General features: G+C 47.2%; 1 protein-coding gene across 1 annotated transcript; it reads right to left on the bottom strand.

The window, feature by feature from the left end:
* Window positions 1-7,986: 7,986 nt before the first annotated feature.
* Window positions 7,987-9,003, bottom strand: LOC137522183 (galactoside alpha-(1,2)-fucosyltransferase 2-like). The gene has a single exon (XM_068242215.1). The coding sequence runs from the start codon at window positions 9,001-9,003 to the stop codon at window positions 7,987-7,989; it is 1,017 nt and encodes a 338-aa protein (XP_068098316.1).
* Window positions 9,004-20,286: the final 11,283 nt, after the last annotated feature.

Here is a 20,286-nt window from a genome sequence, read left to right as displayed (position 1 = left end):
TATGGTACAAAAACTGTTTTGCTACTATCTTCATTTGCTATAAATCAGAAATATCCAACATCCTCCTTCTGTTTACAGAAGCCAGTGAGGCAGACTAATTATAATGGTACTTCGAGTAAAGCCCACATTCGGGATTATGTCGGGGTATCAACCATTTGTTTGTGGTGGCCAGATGGAAAGACTGTCTACCAGGACACAACAGATAAATGCTTCATGCCCCGACATTATCCCGAATATGGGCTTGACACACTATACACACTTGAAACACTATAAAAATATTTTTTTTCTTTTAAGCAAATACTATGAAAAAGCTAATGATATGTATTGTTAATGAGATGTGTTATGTGGAATTTTTTTTAAGACAGACAATAGGCACCACAGAGTCAAAAAGTTGGTTAAACAACTGGTAACTATCATGACAAGACAATAGCAAGTTACCATGATAAGACGAGAGAGGGACACTGAGCCAACTAAATACAGTGACTCATTGTTTTCCATTCTCAAGCCTTTTACATACTCTACATGGCTTTTGGCAAAGGCAGCCCAAGAGTTTATCTAGCAGAGGTTAGTAACCCCTTCTGGATGATTTCCCGTGCAAGGTCTATGGTCAGTAGAAGAGCTAGGCAGCCTTCTAGGCTAGGCAGCCACATGGCAGACAATCGGCTATCCCTCCCATCGGGACCCCCGCCCACCTATCAGAAAGCCAGCACAGCAGCCATTTTGCAGTCTGTGTTTGGCTTCTGTGAAGGAGACTAAGGACAGAGCATTTCTGCAGATAGGGAAAGCGTTAGCTATATCTGTGTTCTGTGTCCCCAGTGAGGTTTCTTGCTGCTACAGTTCACCATCTACATAACCCCCCGAGCTCTAAAGACTGTGTTTTTGTGTTTTAGTCTTGTGATATTGCTGTTCAATGTGTCCACACAGTTCACTTTAGCTGTTGTAGAGGTACAGTCAGTGCTTAGTGCTACAGTAGTTCACCCTTCCAAGGGCTGTGTTTCTTTTTCTTGCCATTGTTATATTGCAATTCTATGTGTCCAGTGCACCTATTAGTTGTTGGAGACAGGTCTGCTGGTCCTAGCAGTGCACCGACTTGATAAATCAATCGCCTTTCTAAGGGCTGTTTTTCTTTTTCTTGCTATTGTTATATTGCAATTCTGTGTGTCCAGTGCACATGTTAGCTGTTGGAGAGAGGTCTGCTGGTCCTAGTAGTGCATCGACCATAACCCAATAATCCTTCACCACCACTACTGGCATCTAGTATCCACTACTGCTCCCTTTATAAAGCTGGCCATACACTAGGCCGATTCCCCGCCGATCGACAGCAGATTCGATCACTGGGATCGAATCTGCTGTCACATCGTTCCCGCTACACGCTGAATTTCGATCTATTTCGTCCGATCCCGTCGATCGCTCCGTGCGGAAAATTACCGTCGATCGCCCGCGGGTAGGGAGCGCGTCGCTAGCGGCGTTCGAGTGCCCGACGGCCGACGCAATAGAGCGGCAATACATTACCTGCTCCGCCGGCGTGACTGCCCCCGGTCACCGCTGCTCCGTCTCCGCTCTGGTCTCCGGGTCCGGCATGCTTCACTTCCTCCTGCCCGGCAGGAAGTTTAAACAGTAGAGGGCGAGGAAGTGAAGCATGCCGGACCCGGAGACCAGACCAGAGCGGAGACGGAGCAGCGGTGACCGGGGGCAGTCGCGCCGGCGGAGCAGGTAATGTATGCGGGGGGGGGGGGGGGGAGCGGCGGCAGCACCACTACCACCACAAATTGTGAACGGTTTCAGGGTGAAATCGGTTCACAATCTGTTTGCAGTAAAGGTAGCCATACGATCCCTCTCTGATCAGATTCGATCAGAGAGGGATCTATCTGTTGGTCGAATCTGATGGCAAATCAACCAGTGTATGGCTACCTTAAGGCCTCAGTGCAGAATCAGTGGTTTTTTTTGTCACTTAACTGTTATTGACCTTCCTCAGCCCAATCATAGGAGCCAGAAAACCGTGGAAAGTGCGCCCAAGCACGGTGGCCATGACACAACCCTACATAAAGATTGCTGCTGAGAGGATTAACTTTTATGTCCTGGAGGTGTCAACTAAAACAATGATTTGCTCACCTGACATTATCACTAAAGGTCTTTGTAGTTGTTTGCGGTGTGTTTCATCTGTCAGTGTGAATCGGACCTAACACTTACACCACCTTATCGCCGTGTACGCATGTTGGACGTTTTAAAGCACTTAATTCCACAAATTTCAGAATGTAATGTGATTCCTGCCCTTTAGAGATTAAAACACGACAATTTTTGGTGGGACTTTTGCCATGGATCCCCCTCTGGCAAGCCCTGTCCAGGTGTTAGGCCCTTGAAACAACTTTTCCATCACTTTTGTGGTCAGAAACAGTCCATATAGGTTTCAAAATTTGCCTGCCCAGTGAAGTCTATGGCGGCTCTCCCGAATCACCTGTTCGCAAACTTTTGCAGAAAATTGGCGTTTCTGTTTGCGAATCGAAAATTTTATGTTGGCTACATCACTATATATCAATTACAATCTGTCATCCTAATATGGGTTCTAGTTGTATAGTTAACAAAGTCACAGCTGCGTTTCCGGTTATGTGTCCTGTTACAACCTCCTATTGTTCCATATGCCTGGGAGAGGGGAAATAAACAAACATAGCGAGCTATCTCCAGAACAGTACACCCTTTAGTGTATACACACACACACTGTGCAGAGTTTCTGCCACCAGTATAGGGGAGGGGACACTCACTCCCCCCTTAGTTCCCTGCTTACCGTCAGGCTTCTTGATAGTAAGCATATTACATAATATCCAGCATCTACAAACATGAAAGAGGAAGTGCGCTTGCCATAGTGTAAAACAGCTTTTTTAATATGGCCAACTCAGCCCCAATAAAAAATGCGTACCAAATACATAAAAAAGTTGGGGATATCTCATAAATCCATCGGCCGGCGTTTCAAGTCTCTGCCCGTCACCGCTCCCAAGCCGCTCGTAGTTGTATAGTTGCCACAAGAGTTAGTAATCACCGAATCTAAAAAGTTCACACTCATTGAGCTAAACGGGAAATTTAGCGAAATCACAAATTTCCGATTACGGACGTATTTGTAATTTCGTGAATTACATGAAATGTTGCGTCATCGTGATTAGGTTATTACGCTCATGACTAGTGCTGATTGCCCTCACAGTGCTGCATCTGGGGACATACAGTCATGGCCGGATTTCAGGCAAGGCCACATAGGCCATGGCCTAGGGCACCAGGAAAGCAAGGGGCGGGCTGGAGGCAGAAGGGTGGTAGTAGCAGTTAGCCTGCTGAACATTTATTCTGCTACACAGAGTTTGCACATAGCGGTGGGTGGCTACCAACAGCCAGATCTGGCAATCAGGGGATGAAGGGGCAGCAAAGGGCACTTACAGGGATTTCCAAGCTGCCTGTCTCTTACTGAATGTGCCAAGGAGCTTACAATCTAATCCCTGCCATCATGTCACTAACTGTCCTCAGAGGATCTTATAATTTTATCCCAGCCATCACTTCACCAATTGTCCTCAGAGGAGCCTACAATCTGAACCCTGCCATGTTGGGGGGGGGGGGGGGGAGTTTAGTATACTGTTGTCAGGGGGCAGCTAGTGATAGTGGGCCTTGGGCGGTAAAAAGTACAAATACGGCCCTGCATACAGTATGTCCCCCCTTGCCCTCCCATAGTTACACGTCTGTGTTACACATTGGAGCACAGCAGTGTCCTAATTAAAACCCCAGCCAAATCTGTGTCAGTTTTGAATCATTATGTGTATGTCCCATATGAAGTTAGATTCACTCACATTTCCTGCCCCTGTGACCTTCACAGCTTTACTTTTGGCAGAGGCTCTACCCTCCCCCACGCTACAATTTATGGGGAGTCTTTGTCCATTCTGGAAAGATTTATACCATTTTCTGTTAGGCAGGTTACACACTCGCAAGTGCGATATCGGGGGCATTTTCTCATTATTGCGTCACCCTTCGATTGTGTATTTGTTTTTTTTACTCATGCAATTTCTCTTTTTCATTAGCAGTTTTTTTTTTTTTTTTTCGTTTTGTGGCAGAATATTGGATTGGCTACTTTTAGCAGCTCTTCTGCACTTTTACTTAAAGAGCACCAGTCACATTAAATAGCCCAACATACATTTTGTCAAGATACAGTGGTTTGCAAAAGTATTCGGCCCCCTTGAAGTTTTCTGCATTTTGTCACATTACTGCCACAAACATGAATCAATTTTATTGGAATTCCACTTGAAAGACCAATACAAAGTGGTGTACACGTGAGAAGTGGAATGAAAATCATACATGATTCCAAACATTTTTTACAAATCAATAACTGCAAAGTAGGGTGTGCGTCATTATTCAGCCCCCTGAGTCAATACTTTGTAGAACCACATTTTGCTGCAATTACAGCTGCCAGTCTTTTAAGGTATGTCTCTACCAGCTTTGCACATCTAGAGACTGAAACCTTTGCCCAGCTCCAGCTCAGTCAGATTAGATGGACAGCGTTTGTGAACAGCAGTTTTCAGATCTTGCCACAGATTCTCGATTGGATTTAGATCTGGACTTTGACTGGGCCATTCTAACACATGAATATGTTTTGTTTTGAACAATTCCATTGTTGCCCTGGCTTTATGTTTAGGGTCGTTGTCCTACTGGAAGGTGAACCTCCACCCCAGTCTCAAGTCTTTTGCAGACTCCAAGAGGTTTTCTTTCATGATTGCCCTGTATTTGGCTCTATCCATTTTCCGATCAACTCTGTCCAGCTTCCCTGTCCCTGCTGAAGAGAAGCACCCCCAGAGCATGATGCTGTCACCACCATATTTGACAGTGGGGATGGTGTGTTCTGAGTGATGTGCAGTGTTAGTTTTCCACCACACATAGCGTTTTGCATTTTGGCCAATAAGTTCCATTTTGGTCTCATCTGACCAGAGCACCTTCTTCCACATGTTTGCTGTGTCCCCCACATGGCTTGTGGCAAACTGCAAACATGACTTCTTATGCTTTTCTGTTAACAATGGCTTTCTTCTTGCCACTCTTTCATAAAGGCCAACTTTGTGCAGTGCATGACTAATAGTTGTCCTATGGACATATTCCCCACCTGAGCTGTAGATCTCTGCAGCTCGTCCAGAGTCACCATGGGCCTCTTGACTGCATTTCTGATCAGCGCTCTCTTTGTTCGGCCTGTGAGTTTAGGTGGACGGCCTTGTCTTGGTAGGTTTACAGTTGTGCCATACTCCTTCCATTTCTGATTGATCGCTTGAACAGTGCTCCGTGAACTTGTAAGGAAGATAGAACAGAGAAACCGAGAGCCCAATATAGTGTAGTATGTATTGGATCAGGGAGAATTAGTGTGGAGTAAGTATTATACTTACAAACATGGGTTACCATTTAGGCAACCACTATATAGGCAGGTGGGGAGATTAGACCTGTCCCCACTCAGGATTAAGATGTCGCTCTCTGAAGAAGGAAAGGAGGGTTTGTCACCCTTCCAACCACCAAGGGTGGATATCTTGACAAGTAGATGTACAGAGGCGCCAAAAGGATAAAATATGCTAAAATGTTTAAAATTTTCGGGTGGCGGCGGTGGACCGGCCACTCAGAAATAGACTCGATGCTGTCGCTTAAGATAAAGACAATTTATTCACATACTCCATGAACAGAACCGCAACGCGTTCCACGGGTACATTCCCGCTTCCTCAGGCAATAAACAGATAGGAGTACACAGTACAGTCTCAAGGTCACGAATAGCGCCTCTGTTCTCCGTGAGATGTTCAAGGCTTTGGAAATCTTTTTGTAGCCTAAGCCTGCTTTAAATTTCTCAATAACTTTATCCCTGATCTGACTGGTGTGTTCTTTGGACGACATTGTGTTGTTGCTCCCAATATTCTCTTAGGCCTGGAACCCACTGAAAACCGCAAATGCAAAACGCAACCGCTAGCGTTTTGTCTGAGCGGTTTGCAAGCGGATTCATGCGCGTTTTTGGTCGTGTTTTGCAACATTGTATTTTTTTCCCCAGCGGGTGCCTAGTGTTTTGCGTTTTGCGTTTTTATCCTGATTGGTCCTGTGAATTATTTTTCATTTTGTTACAGTGTGCTGAACCGCAAAACGCTAGCAAAACCGCTCAGTTTAGGTTTTGCTGAGCGTTTCTGCTAGCGTTTCAATACTTTACATTGAAGCGCTAACGCTCCCAAAATGCTGCAGGTCCTGCGTTTGCATTTCTGGGAAACGCAAACGCTCCTGTGGAAGTTGCCCCATCCATTAACATTAGCCCAGCGTTTTGGCAAACTGCTAGCGTATCGCAGTGCTGCCAAAACGCTGCCAAAAGCGCTCCTGTGGGTTCCAGCCCTACGACAACCTCTGAGGCCGTCACAGAGCAGCTGTATTTGTACTGACATTAGATTACACACAGGTGCACTCTATTTAGTCATTAGCACTCATCAGGCAATGTCTATGGGCAACTGATTGACCAAAGGGGGCTGAATAATTACGCACACACCACTTTGCAGTTGTTGATTTGTAAAAAAAAATGTATGGAATCATGTATGATTTTCGTTCCACTTCTCACATGTACACTACTTTGTATTGGTCTTTCACATGGAATTTCAATAAAATTGATACATATTTGCGGCAGTAATGTTACAAAATGTGGAAAACTTCAAGGGGGCCGAATACTCTTGCAAACCACTGTACCCATTTTTTAAGTTAAAAAAAAACCTGGCTTCTGGCCTTCTGCTTCAAAAATGCTTTTTAAATCTATATATTGATGTATGGCCATATGCAACTTTGCCCTCCCAGAGATGTTTATCATAGGCAATGATGTCACACATCCTTTTGCCAGTGGTGTAGTTGATTTGAATAATAGTGATCATTAACACACAGTTTCCCATCCCCTTCTTGCACCTCTGACACTGTGGTTGTCCTTGATTGGTTTTGGTGTGTTGTATCAATTATTACCTATAGCATGCTTGGGCGGCCCCAATGCTAAACTTGCACTGGGGCCCACCGCTTCTTAGCTACACCACTGCCTTTTGCCCTAAAGTACTCTGGGGAGTGCAACTGATGTTACTGGTCACTATACAGATGTGAAAAAAACATCCAACAATGATTCACCTTGTCAGCAGAAAAGATGCTGGCATCACACAAATACATTTAAAAATGTAAATCAGAGTAAGTTACATAGTTATATAGTTACATAGTTATTTTGGATGAAAAAAGATATACGTCCATCGAGTTCAACCAGAGAACAAAGAGTACAACACCAGCCCTCTCCATCACATATCCCTGTTGATCCAGATTAAGGTAAGCGTAAAACATTGCTGAATAGTTAATGATTAAAACTGCTTATTTTTTACAATATTTAGTTATAAAGTTATATTCAGGAAAAGCTCCTCTTTAAAGGAAAACAAAAAAAAAAGTTTAACTTACCTGAGACTTCTACTGCCCCCTGCAGCCGACCTGTGCCCGTCCCGCGCCAGGACAAATCGATCCTCCGGTCCCTGCAGCGACCCAGTTTCGGTTTTGGTGACTGCGCCAGTCGATGACCACTGCGCCTGCTCATCCTCGACCACGCTCCCGTTGCCGGCAGCATCCTGCGCATGAAAAAAAAAATCACGAGAAAAATCTCATAATGTGCTTGCGCACATAATGTACATGCGCAGGATTCTCCCGGCGACAGGAGCGTGATAGAGGACGCACGCAGCCAGGGCCACGCAGGTGCAGTGGCCATAGGCTGGCTCAGTAGCCAAAAAGGAAACTGAGTCACTGCACAGGACTGGAGGATTGGTTTGTCCCGGCACGAGCTGCAGTGGGTTGGTAGAAGCCCCAGATAAGTTAAACTCTTTTTTTTTTTTTTTTTTCGCATTATGTTCACTTTGGTCATTTAGTCAAGCATAACAAATAGTTTTTTAAACAATTTTAAAGTTGGTATTTAGTTAAAATGAGTCCAGTTTCTTTGTTGGGGAGTTATTGTTTCTGATTTGTCTTATTTAGGAGAGGAGAAAGATCTGCAGGAATACCAATCCATTCAGGGAGAAAAGTAGCTTCATACTTAAAATAATTATGAAATGGAGAGTCCGGTAGTGTGTAGTTTGTTAAGTAAATTGTTTCCCCACCTGCTAAGTAACTTGCCCAAATACCAAAGGTCCCTATAGTCATGATGGTGTGGTTACAATGGGCCAGGAGAGCAAAGTCCCGGACTGGAGATCCTTCTTGACCATCCCCAGCAAAGTATACATCTCCTCGTGAATTATTTATGTTCTCTTTACACCAATCCATCCCGTTACTGGTCACAATGAAAAGTGGATTCTTATACTTGTTTCTGAAATAGTCTGTGGCCTTTTGTAAATATCCTTTGTCAGCAACCACCCCTTTCCATAAATTAGGCATGACAGAGACATAGTCTCCTCTACGAACATGTACCCCAACAAACGTGACATTTTTCTTGTCCCCACGTACTTTGGCAAGGTAGGCATAAGACTCTTCTCTAATGAAGTCATGGAATGTAAATTCTCTGAGGATTTCATCCTTAACATGGTGGTAGAACGTATAAGAACATGGGGCGCCAATTAAATAGATATGGTCCCTTTGAATGTTATAGTACTCTTCAGACATCCAATCATGCAGGGGATATCTATTCCATTTGATTTTGGTAAACATTTCCTGGTGAAGCGCAGGTAATCTTATCTTAAATATCTTTGACAGTCGGTCATGCATAATAGGTATAATATAGGCTTGATGGCCATTCAACTTGGCTAGGCCATAAAGAGTGGCGTACTGCCCCATGATGTTACCCAGACGTCCACCAGTATGGATACTCCACATGCCAGTCAGAGGTTTGGGCTTTTTTACTGGTGGACACAGATCTTCAGTGCTTTTCAGCAGTTTGCCATTTTTCATAAATTCTGTAAATTCACTGATGTGTAGATTGGAATGATAATCATACGAAAATGTGATCAGAACAAGGAAGAAAGCAATTGCCATGACCCAGAGGACACGTTTGTTCAATTTTCCAGGGGTTCCCACTAGACAGAGATTGATAAAACACACAAATATTAGGAAAAAGAAAAAGAATCAGCAACAGTTATGACTAATTACAGGACACAAAAGAAATGTTAAACTTTAACCCTTTCGGGACCGTCTGCCTAACTTCCCTTAAGTACCAGGCGATTTTGTATGGGAGGGGGTCAGGCAGCCAGATTCGTGCTAGGGTTTAGGTGGGCATGGTCTCCCTAGTGTGGCAAGGTGTCCCCCGTATTGAAGGCAGCCTTTATTCACCTCCCTGTAACACGCGGCGGGGATACCGCTGTGACGGAGAGCGACATGTCCACCACCTCCGCATCTCAGCTGGCGGCGGCCCCCGCCGCGCTCTCTCTGCCAGGTTCTTCGGCCGCACATCGGCAGGACCTTTATGCATTTAGACGGGGAGTCAGCTGACTCGCCGGTTAACTGACTCCAGCCTAGCTGCCGGATTGGCTGGGCATCTGGGCGGCTCTGCAGAGTGTACTCTGCATAAAAGGAGCTGGCTGTCACTTGCTCCTTGTCTGCTGTTGCGAATACCTCGTGTTAGCACTCAGACCTAGTCAGGTTCCTGCTGTGATAGATGTATGCAGTGTTTGCGATATACATCTATCTCTAGTTAGTATTATTGATTGTATTTATATATTATCTGTGTATGACTCTGGCTCGTTTCTGACTACTCTTCTGCTTTACGCTTCTGTACTTTTGCCCATCTGATCTCGTTGCCGACTCTGCCTGTTTAACCTTCTGCCTCTGCCTTCTGATTTTGTACCTGATCTGCCTGTCTGTTGCCGACTCGATTAGTCTGACCACTCTACTCTCACCAGGGAGCCCTCGTCTCCGGTGAGGGGCTCCGTACTGTTAGTACCCACCAGCTCCTCTGGTGAGGTGTTGCTAAACCTATCAGTACTTACTGTTGCACCAAGCACATACCTTGCAATTAGCTAACACATTGTTGCTTGCTATACTTGCATTCAGGGATGGTTGTAGGCAGCCAACTTCGCTACGCTGGAACTACGGCTCCGAAATCAGCCACTTCGCTACGTTAGCATACCGTAGACTACGCATTAAAATACGCAAGCTTCACATATTGCGTAGCGTAGTTGACGCGACCGATTATGCCCTTATGCGGAAACATTTCTGCAATAATCTGCTAACTATGCGCATACACAAACTAATTTAAGCATACATTCCAACAGCCAATGCGGAATTGTATGCGTATAAAGGGCAATAACATTTCTGCGCATGCGCAATGACCCATATAAATGCAGTTACCGCACGCGTAGTTGACTTCGCAATACATACGTCAACTACGCGTAGCGGGCGAAGCTACGCATAGCAGGACTACGACTACGCGGAAATGCGTAAGTGTAGTTCTTAAACTTCGCCTACGAACTACGATGCGTAGTTGCGTACTACGATGCGTAGATTCGCGCTGGCGTAGTTTACGAGCAACCCTGCTTGCATTATTGGTGATTCTGCAGATCATCACATAATCAGGTATAATGTCTGGATTATTGGTGATACTGCAGATCACCTAATAACCAGACATCTGTTTGTTGCTGACACCAATCGTTACACTCCCAGGCTCCAGCGATGAGCCGCTGTGGACCCCTCCGTTCTCACCAGCATCCCCACTCGTACTGCCGCTAAGTTCCGGATCGCAGCTTGGTGACGTCATCAAGCTGCGACCCGGGACTTACGTCAGAGCGAGTGGGGATGTCGGCCAGAGTGGAGCGGAGCGCCGATCGCTGGGGGAACATCAGTAAGGTGAGCGGATCCTCTTCTTTCCCCCCTACCACCGCAGCTCTAATGGTGATCACTATGATCCGCTGGCGGTCATAGTGATCACGTGATCAGGAACCAAGCGGGATGGTTCCTGATCACTGAGTGGAGATGTCTGCTGACAGCTTAATCTCCCCTCTTTGGTGCACATGATCACGTTAGGAGCGGAAACAGCGGGCGATGCAAAAGCCTGCTATTTATTATTATAAGTTAGAAAAATAGATTTTATTTCTGAAGTCTTGTATTTTTAATTTGGGTCCATTTTAAGTATTTGATTTTGCACCCAAACTTCAGCTTAGGTACACTAAGGGACATTAGTGGCCTCTAGCCCTCACTCTTAATGATTACACAAAATAAGCATTGTTTCTATAGTTAAAAAAAATATTATTTGAGCTTCCTGCCACTTTTATTAATTTATAACGAGCTGCACACTAAAATGGAGAGAATTAAAAAAAATACAAAAATGCAAAACAATCGCGTGCATGAAAAAAGGGCGTAGTGAAAAAAGGGCTTGGCTTGATAATGAAATGGCACAACCTTAAAAATTGTTACGTAATTCAACAAAACAGCTTAACCCGACACTACTCTCACACAGAACCCTCCCCTGGGGGTGCCTAAAACGAACCACTCCCCTGGTGGCGCCTAACCCTAATTATCCCCCCATTGGTGCCTAACCCTAACCCCTGGTGATGCCTAACCCTAACCACCCCCCTGGTGTTGCCTAAAACTAACCACTGCCCGGGTGGTGCCTAACCCTAACCACTCTCCCTGGTGTTGCCTAACCCTAACAACTCCCTCTGCAGAAAGACCCTTTTACACATAGAGACGTTAATATCTTTGATAACATAAAATCTGTACATATAAACAAAATAATATGACACAAACTACAACGTTGCAAGCTCCTAAAGCGATAAGTACTTCCAAAACTATAATGTTGTAATGTTTTCGCGGCGCCCTTTTTTCTACTTTTTTTTCCGTATTAACGATGATTGCATTAAAGTTTATGGCGGCGCCCTTTTTGTCCACCCTCGTCCCGCACCCTTTTTCCTGCTGCAAAATAATCTGTGTACCACTGAGGAATGGCAAATAACATTTTTGACTAAAATAGAATTTCACTTTAATGCAGTTAAAAGTTAAAAGAAAGTTTGCAGATATTTTGCCTTTGACAACCTGCCCTTCTTAAAGGAAACGAGTGACAGCACGTAACAAAGATCTCCCTTACCCGGGGCTTCTTCCAGCCCCATAAGCATGTCTGAGTCCCTCTCTGTTGTCCCACGTGCCTCCGTTCAGTGGCAATCAGCCTCACTAACTGGCTTATTTGTGTCAGTCATGGTCTTCTGCGCATGCGCAGAAGACCCCGACTGAGGCGACCAAGACTGTTACCGGGGCTGATTGCCACTGAATGGAGGCACGTGGGAGGACAGTGAGGGACTCAGGTGTGCTTATGGGGCTGGAATAAGCCCCGGGTAAGTGAAAAATCTTTGTTACTTGCCGTCTCTAGGACACTTTAAGCTATCATTATTTTCTACAGTTTGCATGTAGAGACTATAGAGTCATGTTAAAAATGTTGACTATTTGTGAGTTGTGTTTGGGTCTCCACAAATCCAGCCAACCCCCATACTAAAGCTTTGGTAAGGAAATGAAACACTTTGTGTTGGTCTTTCATGTGGAATTCCAATAAAATTGATTCATGTTTGTGGCAGTAATATGACAAAATGTGGAAAACTTCAAGGGGGCCGAATACTTGTGAAACCCACTGTATACCAATACAGTGGGTTGCACAAGTATTCGGCCCCCTTGAAGTTTTCCACATTTTGTCATATTACTGCCACAAACATGAATCAATTTTATTGGAATTCCACATGAAAGACCAACACAAAGTGGTGTACACATGAGAAGTGGAATGAAAATCATACATGATTCCAAACATTTTTTACAAATAAATAACTGCAAAGTGGTGTGTGCATAATTATTCGTCCCCCTTTGATCTGAGTGCAGTCAGTTGCCTATAGACATTGCCTGATGAGTGCTAATGACTAAATAGAGTGCACCTGTGTGTAATCTAATGTCAGTACAAAAACAGCTGCTCTGTGATGGCCTCAGAGGTAGAGTTGGGCCGAACGGTTCGCCTGCGAACGGTTCCATGCGAACTTCCGTGGTTCGCGTTCGCGTCCCGCAGGCGAACCTTTGCGGAAGTTCGGTTCGCCCCATAATGCACCATGGAGGGTCAACTTTGACCCTCTACATCACAGTCAGCAGGCACAGTGTAGCCAATTAGGCTACACTAGCCCCTGGAGCCACTCCCCCCTACTAAAAGGCAGGCAGCGGCGACCATTACGGTCACTCGTGTGCCTGCATTAGTGAGAGTAGGGCGAGCTGCTGCACACTCTCTCTCATAGGGAAAGATTAGTTAGGCTTAGCTTGTCCCTGGCTGCATACCTGTTCTGTGAACCCACCACTGCATACCTGTTCTGTGAACCCACCACTGCATACCTGTTCTGTGAACCCACCACTGCATACCTGTTCTGTGAACCCACCACTGCATACCTGTACTGTGAACCCACCACTGCATACCTGTTCTGTGAACCCACCACTGCATACCTGTACTGTGAACCCACCACTGCATACCTGTTCTGTGAACCCACCACTGCATACCTGTTCTGTGAACCCACCACTGCATACCTGTTCTGTGAACCCACCACTGCATACCTGTTCTGTGAACCCACCACTGCATACCTGTTCTGTGAACCCACCACTGCATACCTGTTCTGTGAACCCACCACTGCATACCTGTACTGTGAACCCACCACTGCATACCTGTTCTGTGAACTAACCACTGCATACCTGTACTGTGAACCCACCACTGCATACCTGTTCTGTGAACCCACCACTGCATACCTGTTCTGTGAACCCACCACTGCATACCTGTACTGTGAACCCACCACTGCATACCTGTTCTGTGAACCCACCACTGCATACCTGTTCTGTGAACCCACCACTGCATACCTGTTCTGTTCAGTGAACCCGCCACTGCATACCTGTAATGTTCAGTGAACCCGCCACTGCATACCTGTTCTGTTCAGTGAACCCGCCACTGCATACCTGTTCTGTTCAGTGAACCCGCCACTGTATACCTGTTCTGTTCAGTGAACCCGCCACTGTATACCTGTTCTGTTCAGTGAACCCGCCACTGCATACCTGTTCTGTTCAGTGAACCCACCACTGTATACCTGTTCTGTTCAGTGAACCCGCCACTGCATACCTGTTCTGTTCAGTGAACCCGCCACTGCATACCTGTTCTGTTCAGTGAACCCAGCACTGCATACCTGTTCTGTTCAGTGAACCCGGCACTGCATACCTGTTCTGTTCAGTGAACCCGCCACTGCAAACCTGTTCTGTTCAGTGAACAGTTTGGTGTGTCAGTGTGAAGCAGTACCTTAATTACACTACCTGATTGATGTATACACATGCAAGATGTTTTAAAGCACTTTAGGCCTGTCATTTAGCATTCAATATGATTTCTGCCCTTAAAACGCTGCTTTGCGTCAAATCCAGATTTTTCCCGGGGACTTTTGGCGTGTATCCCACTCCGCCATGCCCCCCTCCAGGTGTTAGACCCCTTGAAACATCTTTTCCATCACTTTTGTGGCCAGCATAAATTTTTTTTTTCAAAGTTCGCATCCCCATTGAAGTCTATTGCGGTTCGCGAACTTTAACGCGAACCGAACCTTCCGCGGAAGTTCGCGAACCCGGTTCGCGAACCTAAAATCGGAGGTTCGGCCCAACTCTACTCAGAGGTTGTCTAAGAGAATATTGGGAGCAACAACACCGTGAAGTCCAAAGAACACACAAGACAGGTCCAAGACAGGTCAGAGATCAAGTTATTGAGAAATTTAAAGCAGGCTTAGGCTACAAAAAGATTTCCAAAACCTTGAACATTCCACGGAGCACTGTTTAAGCGATCATTCAGAAATGGAAGGAGTATGGCACAACTGTAAAACCTACCAAGACAAAGTCATCCACCTAAACTCACAGGCCGAACAAGGAGAGCGCTGATCAGAAATGCAGTCAAGAGTAGAGATGTAGCGAACGGTTCCAGGCAAACTTTGGGGGTTCGCGTTCCCCTGCACCAGGCAAACTTTTGCGGAAGTTCGATTCGCCCATAATGCACTATGAGGGTCAACTTTGACCCTCTGCATCACAGTCAGCAGGCACATTGTAGCCATTCAGGCTACACTAAGCCCTGGAACCCCACCCCCCCACCCCCCTTATATAAGGCAGGCTGCGGCGGCCATTAGCCTCACTCGTGTGCCTGCTATAGACAGACTAGGGACAGCTGCTGCAGACTTGTTCTTCTAGGGACAGATTAGTTAGGTTCTTGGCTGCTTAGCTTGCTCCTGGCTGATTGTTATTGCTTTTATAGCACCCCTCAATAGCTCTTTTCAGAGCTCATCCTGTACTTTTATTTTTTCTTTGTGTCAAACTGACACTTTTGTTGCATGCACAGCCTTGCTAATTGATAGTGTGTGTGCCACTGCCAGCAGCCCAGCACATTCAGTGACTACCTGTGTGTGTGACAGGGAGCTGCACATTGTACTGCCCAGTACTGCATATACCCAGTACCTGTTGTGTTTACTTAGCCCACCTCATCGCTGCATATACCTAGCTTTGTGTTGAGTGAACCCAGCTCACTGCATCTAACTACCTGTCGTGTTCAGTGAACCCACCTCACTGCATCTAAGTACCTTTACTGTTCAGTGAACCCAGCTCACTGCATCTTACTACCTGTTGTGTTCAGTGAACCCAGCTCACTGCATCTAAGTACCTTTATTGTTCAGTGAACCCAGCTCACTGCATCTAAGTACCTTTATTGTTCAGTGAACCCACCTCACTGCATCTAAGTACCTTTACTGGTCAGTAAACCCAGCTGACTGCATCTAAGTACCTTTACTGTTCAGTGAACCCAGCTCACTGCATCTTACTACCTGTTGTATTCAGTGAACCCAACTCACTGCATCTAAGTACCTTTATTGTTCAGTGAACCCAGCTCACTGCATCTTACTACCTGTTGTGTTCAGTGAACCCAGCTCACTGCATCTAAGTACCTTTATTGTTCAGTGAACCCAGCTCACCGCATCTAAGTACCTTTATTGTTCAGTGAACCCAGTTCACTGCATCTAACTACCTGTTGTGTTGAGTGAACCCAGCTCACTGCATCTAAGTACCTTTACTGTTCAGTGAACCCAGCTCACTGCATCTTACTACCTGTTGTATTCAGTGAACCCAGCTCACTGCATCTGAGTACCTTTATTGTTCAGTGAACCCACCTCACTGCATCTAAGTACCTTTATTGTTCAGTGAACCCACCTCACTGCATCTAAGTACCTTTACTGTTCAGTGAACCCAGCTCACTGCATCTAAGTACCTTTACTGTTCAGTGAACCCAGCTCACTGCATCTTACTACCTGTTGTGTTCAGTGAACCCAGCTCACTGCATCTAAGTACCTTTACTGTTCAGTGAACCCAGCTCACTGCATCTTATTACCTGTTGTGTTCAGTGAACCCAGCTCACTGCATCTAAGTACCTTTATTGTTCAGTGAACCCACCTCACTGCATCTAAGTGCCTTTACTGTTCAGTGAACCCAGCTCACTGCATCTAACTACCTGTTGTGTTGAGTGAACCCAGCTCACTGCATATACCTAGCATCCCCCCGAGATGGACAAAATGGACAAACCAGGTAGAGGAAGAGGTAGAGGCAGACCCAGAGGAAGGCCACCAGGCACCGGCAGGTCTGTGCGAGGTGGTGTTGCTGTGATTTCGTGCGGACCTGGCCCAAAATACAGTGCTCAGAAGAAGGCACGTGCTATCACTTCCCAAGATCAGGACGTGCTTGACTTTTTAACACAGAACACCTCATCTCCCGCAGCCACCAGCGCTACAACAAGCACCACATCTGCTGCATTTGACACTTCGCAGGAGTTATTTGGTGGTGGTGGTGAAATCAATGATTCACACCCACTACTGCAACAACAAGAACAAGGCGCAGGTACACCACCTCATACGTCTGAGTTAGGTGGCGATAGTACGGACGTAACATGTGAGGAGGGGGATGATGAACCACCTGAAGTTGGTGCAGTTGAGGAGGTGTCTGAGGAAAGCGAAGCTGGCCAGGAGGATTATGATGACGATTATACGGATACCACATATGTTCCCGGTAGAGGAGATGACCAGGGGGACAGTTCAGAGGAGGAGTCACAGAGGAGTAGGAGGAGACGACTCCATGATAAAAGCAGAGGGAGCTCGTCCTCAGAAACAGTTGGGGGCAGTGTCCGGCGCCATGTATCGCCAGCTATGGCCAGCCAACATGCCCTTCAACGTCAGCTGCTGATGCCACCGTAGCGCCATCACCCCAGGGGGGCTCAGCGGTTTAGAAATGTTTTCACGCGTGTGTCTCAGATCGGAGCAAAGCCATCTGTTGTCTCTGCCAGCAAAAATTGAGCCGTGGAAAGGCCAACTCTCACGTAGGGACAAGTGCCTTACGAAGGCACCTGGAGAGAAGGCACAAACAGCTATGGCAAGAACACCTGAGGAAAAGCAGCACCCCTCAAAAGACAAGCCACCCTCCTTCTCCTCTTCCTCCTTCAGGTGCATCGTCTTCATCCACTTTCTCCCTTGCACCTTCACAGCCACCCTCCTCCACACCACCTCTTCCCTTCAGCGGTTCCTTCTCCTCTGCCCACAGCAGTACCCAGCTGTCCGTGAAGGAAGTATTTGAGCGGAAGAAGCAAATATCTGCCTGTCACCCTCTTGCCCGACGTCTGACAGCTGGCGTGGCGGAACTATTAGCTCGCCAGCTATTACCATACAAGCTGGTGGAGTCGGAGGCTTTCCGTAAGTTTGTGGCCATTGGTACACCGCAGTGGAAGATACCAGGCCACAATTATTTTTCACAAAAGGCCATACCCAAACTGTACCGTGCAGTTGAGAGGCAAATGGTGTCATCTCTGGCACACAGCGTTGGGACAAGGGTCCACCTGACCACAGATGCCTGGTCTGCCAAGCACGGGCAGGGCCACTACATTACATACACAGCCCATTGGGTCAACCTGGTTACCGATGGCAGCAAGCAGGGAGTACATGGCTGCGCAGCGGACTGACTTGTCACACCTCCATGGCTTGCAGGCAGGCCTCCAGCCACCTCCTCTCCACCTGCTACCACCGCTTCGCTGTCGTCATCCTCCTCCTCCTCCTTGGCTGGTGCCGCGATCTCCTCTCCAGCTACACAGCCCCAGCACCCCAGGGCCTATGCTGCATGCCAGGTACGACGGTGTCACGCAGTGTTAGACATGTCTTGCCTGAAAGCGGAGAGTCACACTGGAGCAGCTCTCCTGGCTGCTCTTAACAAACAGGTGGAGCAATGGCTGACCCCGCAGAAGCTTGAGATCGGCAACGTGGTGTGTGACAACGGCAGCAATCTCATTGCTGCGTCGAATTTGGGAAAGCTGACACACATACCCTGCATGGCACATGTGCTGAATCTGGTTGTGCAAAGATTTGTGTCCAAGTACCCAGGCTTAGAGGACGTCCTGAAGCAGGCCAGGAAGTTGTGTGGGCATTTCAGGCGCTCTTACAAGCCCATGGCACGCTTTGCAGACATTCAGCATAGAAACAATTTGCCGGTAAGATGCCTGATTTGCGATAGCCCGACTCTCTGGAATTCCACCCTGCTGATGTTCTCTCGCCTGCTAGACCAGGAGAAAGCCGTCACCCAGTACCTGTATCATTACAGTACAAGGACACAATCTGGGAGGATGGGGATGTTGTGGCCCAACAACTGGACACTGATGCGAAATGCATGCAGGGTCATGGAGCCCTTTGAGGAGGTGACCAAACTGGTGAGTCACGATGAGGGCACCATCAGCGACTTGATCCCCTACACCTACTTCCTGGAGCTTGCCGTGCGTAGAGTGGTGGATACAGCTGTGGAGGAGTGTGAACGAGAAAAGTTACGGCAGCAGGAGTCGTGGGAGCCATTTACACCCGAATCCGATGTTTCCACAACACCTGCGGCAGCACAGAGGGGAGAGGAGGAGGAGGAGAAGGAAGAAGAGGAGTCGTGTGGGGAAGGAGAGGAGTCAGACTCTGATGATGATGAGGAGGAAGGTGTTTCTGTGGAGGAGGAAGAGGCGGCGGAAGAAGAACAACCGCGGCAGCCGTCACAGGGGGCTTCTGCTGCTCCACGTTCCCGTGGTATTGTTCGTGGCTGGGGGGAGGAAGAGGAGTTGCATCCCGTCACTGAGGAAGAGCAAGAGGAGATGGAGAGTACGTCTGCATCCAGCTTTGTGCCGATGTCCTCTTTCATGTTGTCCAGCCTGTTGAGGGACCCCCATATCAAAAAACTCAAGGCGAATGACCTGTTCTGGGTGGCCACGCTACTAGACCCTCGGTACAGGCACAAAGTGGCGGACCTGTTACCAACTCAACACAAGGCCGAAAGGATGCAGCAGTTGCAGAACAAGCTGTCGATGATGCTTTACAATGCGTTTAAGGGTGATGTGGCTGCACAACGCAATCAAGGTACCACTGGCAGTAACCCTCCTCCTACCAAGTCCACGCAGGCAAGGACAGGATGCTCCAGCGATCTCAGGGTGATGTCGGACATGCAGACGTTTTTTAGTACAACTCCTCGCCATAGTCCTTCCGGATCCACCCTCCACCAACGCCTGGACCGGCAGGTAGCCGACTACCTGGCCTTGAGTGCGGATGTAGACACTGCGAAAAGCGACGATGAACCCTTGGACTACTGGTTGTGCAGGCTCTCTTGCCCTGCCGCAAGTGTCCTGTCAGAAAGGACCTTCAGTGCAGCTGGAGGCATAGTTACTGAGAAGAGAAGTCGCCTAAGTCACGACAGTGTTCAGTACCTGACCTTTATCAAAATGAATGAGGAATGGATCCCGGAGGGCTACTGCACGACCGAAGACTAAGTCAGTCCCCACAAACAGCATCTCTGCTTGCAGGCCGCTTGCCTTCTCCGCCACCACCAACAGGGTCCAGAACTCTAGGCGGATTCCTGAATTTTTAAGGCCGCTGCTAGCAGCGGCCGCTACACTAATTTTTCTGGTGCGTGTACATGCCTGCCTAATTTTTCTGGCTGCACTGCGGGCGGCTGCAACAAAAAAACAAAAGGCATGTACATGTGCCCATCCCCCTTCGTGATCATTACCTTGCCGCGGTGAAGGGGCTTGCGTATCACAATGAAGCAATGACCGCCGGCTATTTGAGTGTCTCGGGTGGGGGAGGCACACAAAAGATAATAAGGTCGTTGCTTCATTGTGGTCAGACCAAATTTGATCAGCTGGACAGTCACTGTTGTTCTATGATTGAGCTACCACAGCCCGGCGACCATATGGGCTTGAAAAACGCCACGGCCTACACTCTGGCCATGTTGCGCACCAGTCCA

Source organism: Hyperolius riggenbachi, chromosome 6 (assembly GCF_040937935.1).
Source record: "Hyperolius riggenbachi isolate aHypRig1 chromosome 6, aHypRig1.pri, whole genome shotgun sequence".
Taxonomy (NCBI): Eukaryota; Metazoa; Chordata; class Amphibia; order Anura; family Hyperoliidae; genus Hyperolius; species Hyperolius riggenbachi.
The sequence above is the reverse complement of the archived record's forward strand: the minus strand, read 5'-3'. Positions and strand labels throughout refer to the sequence as shown.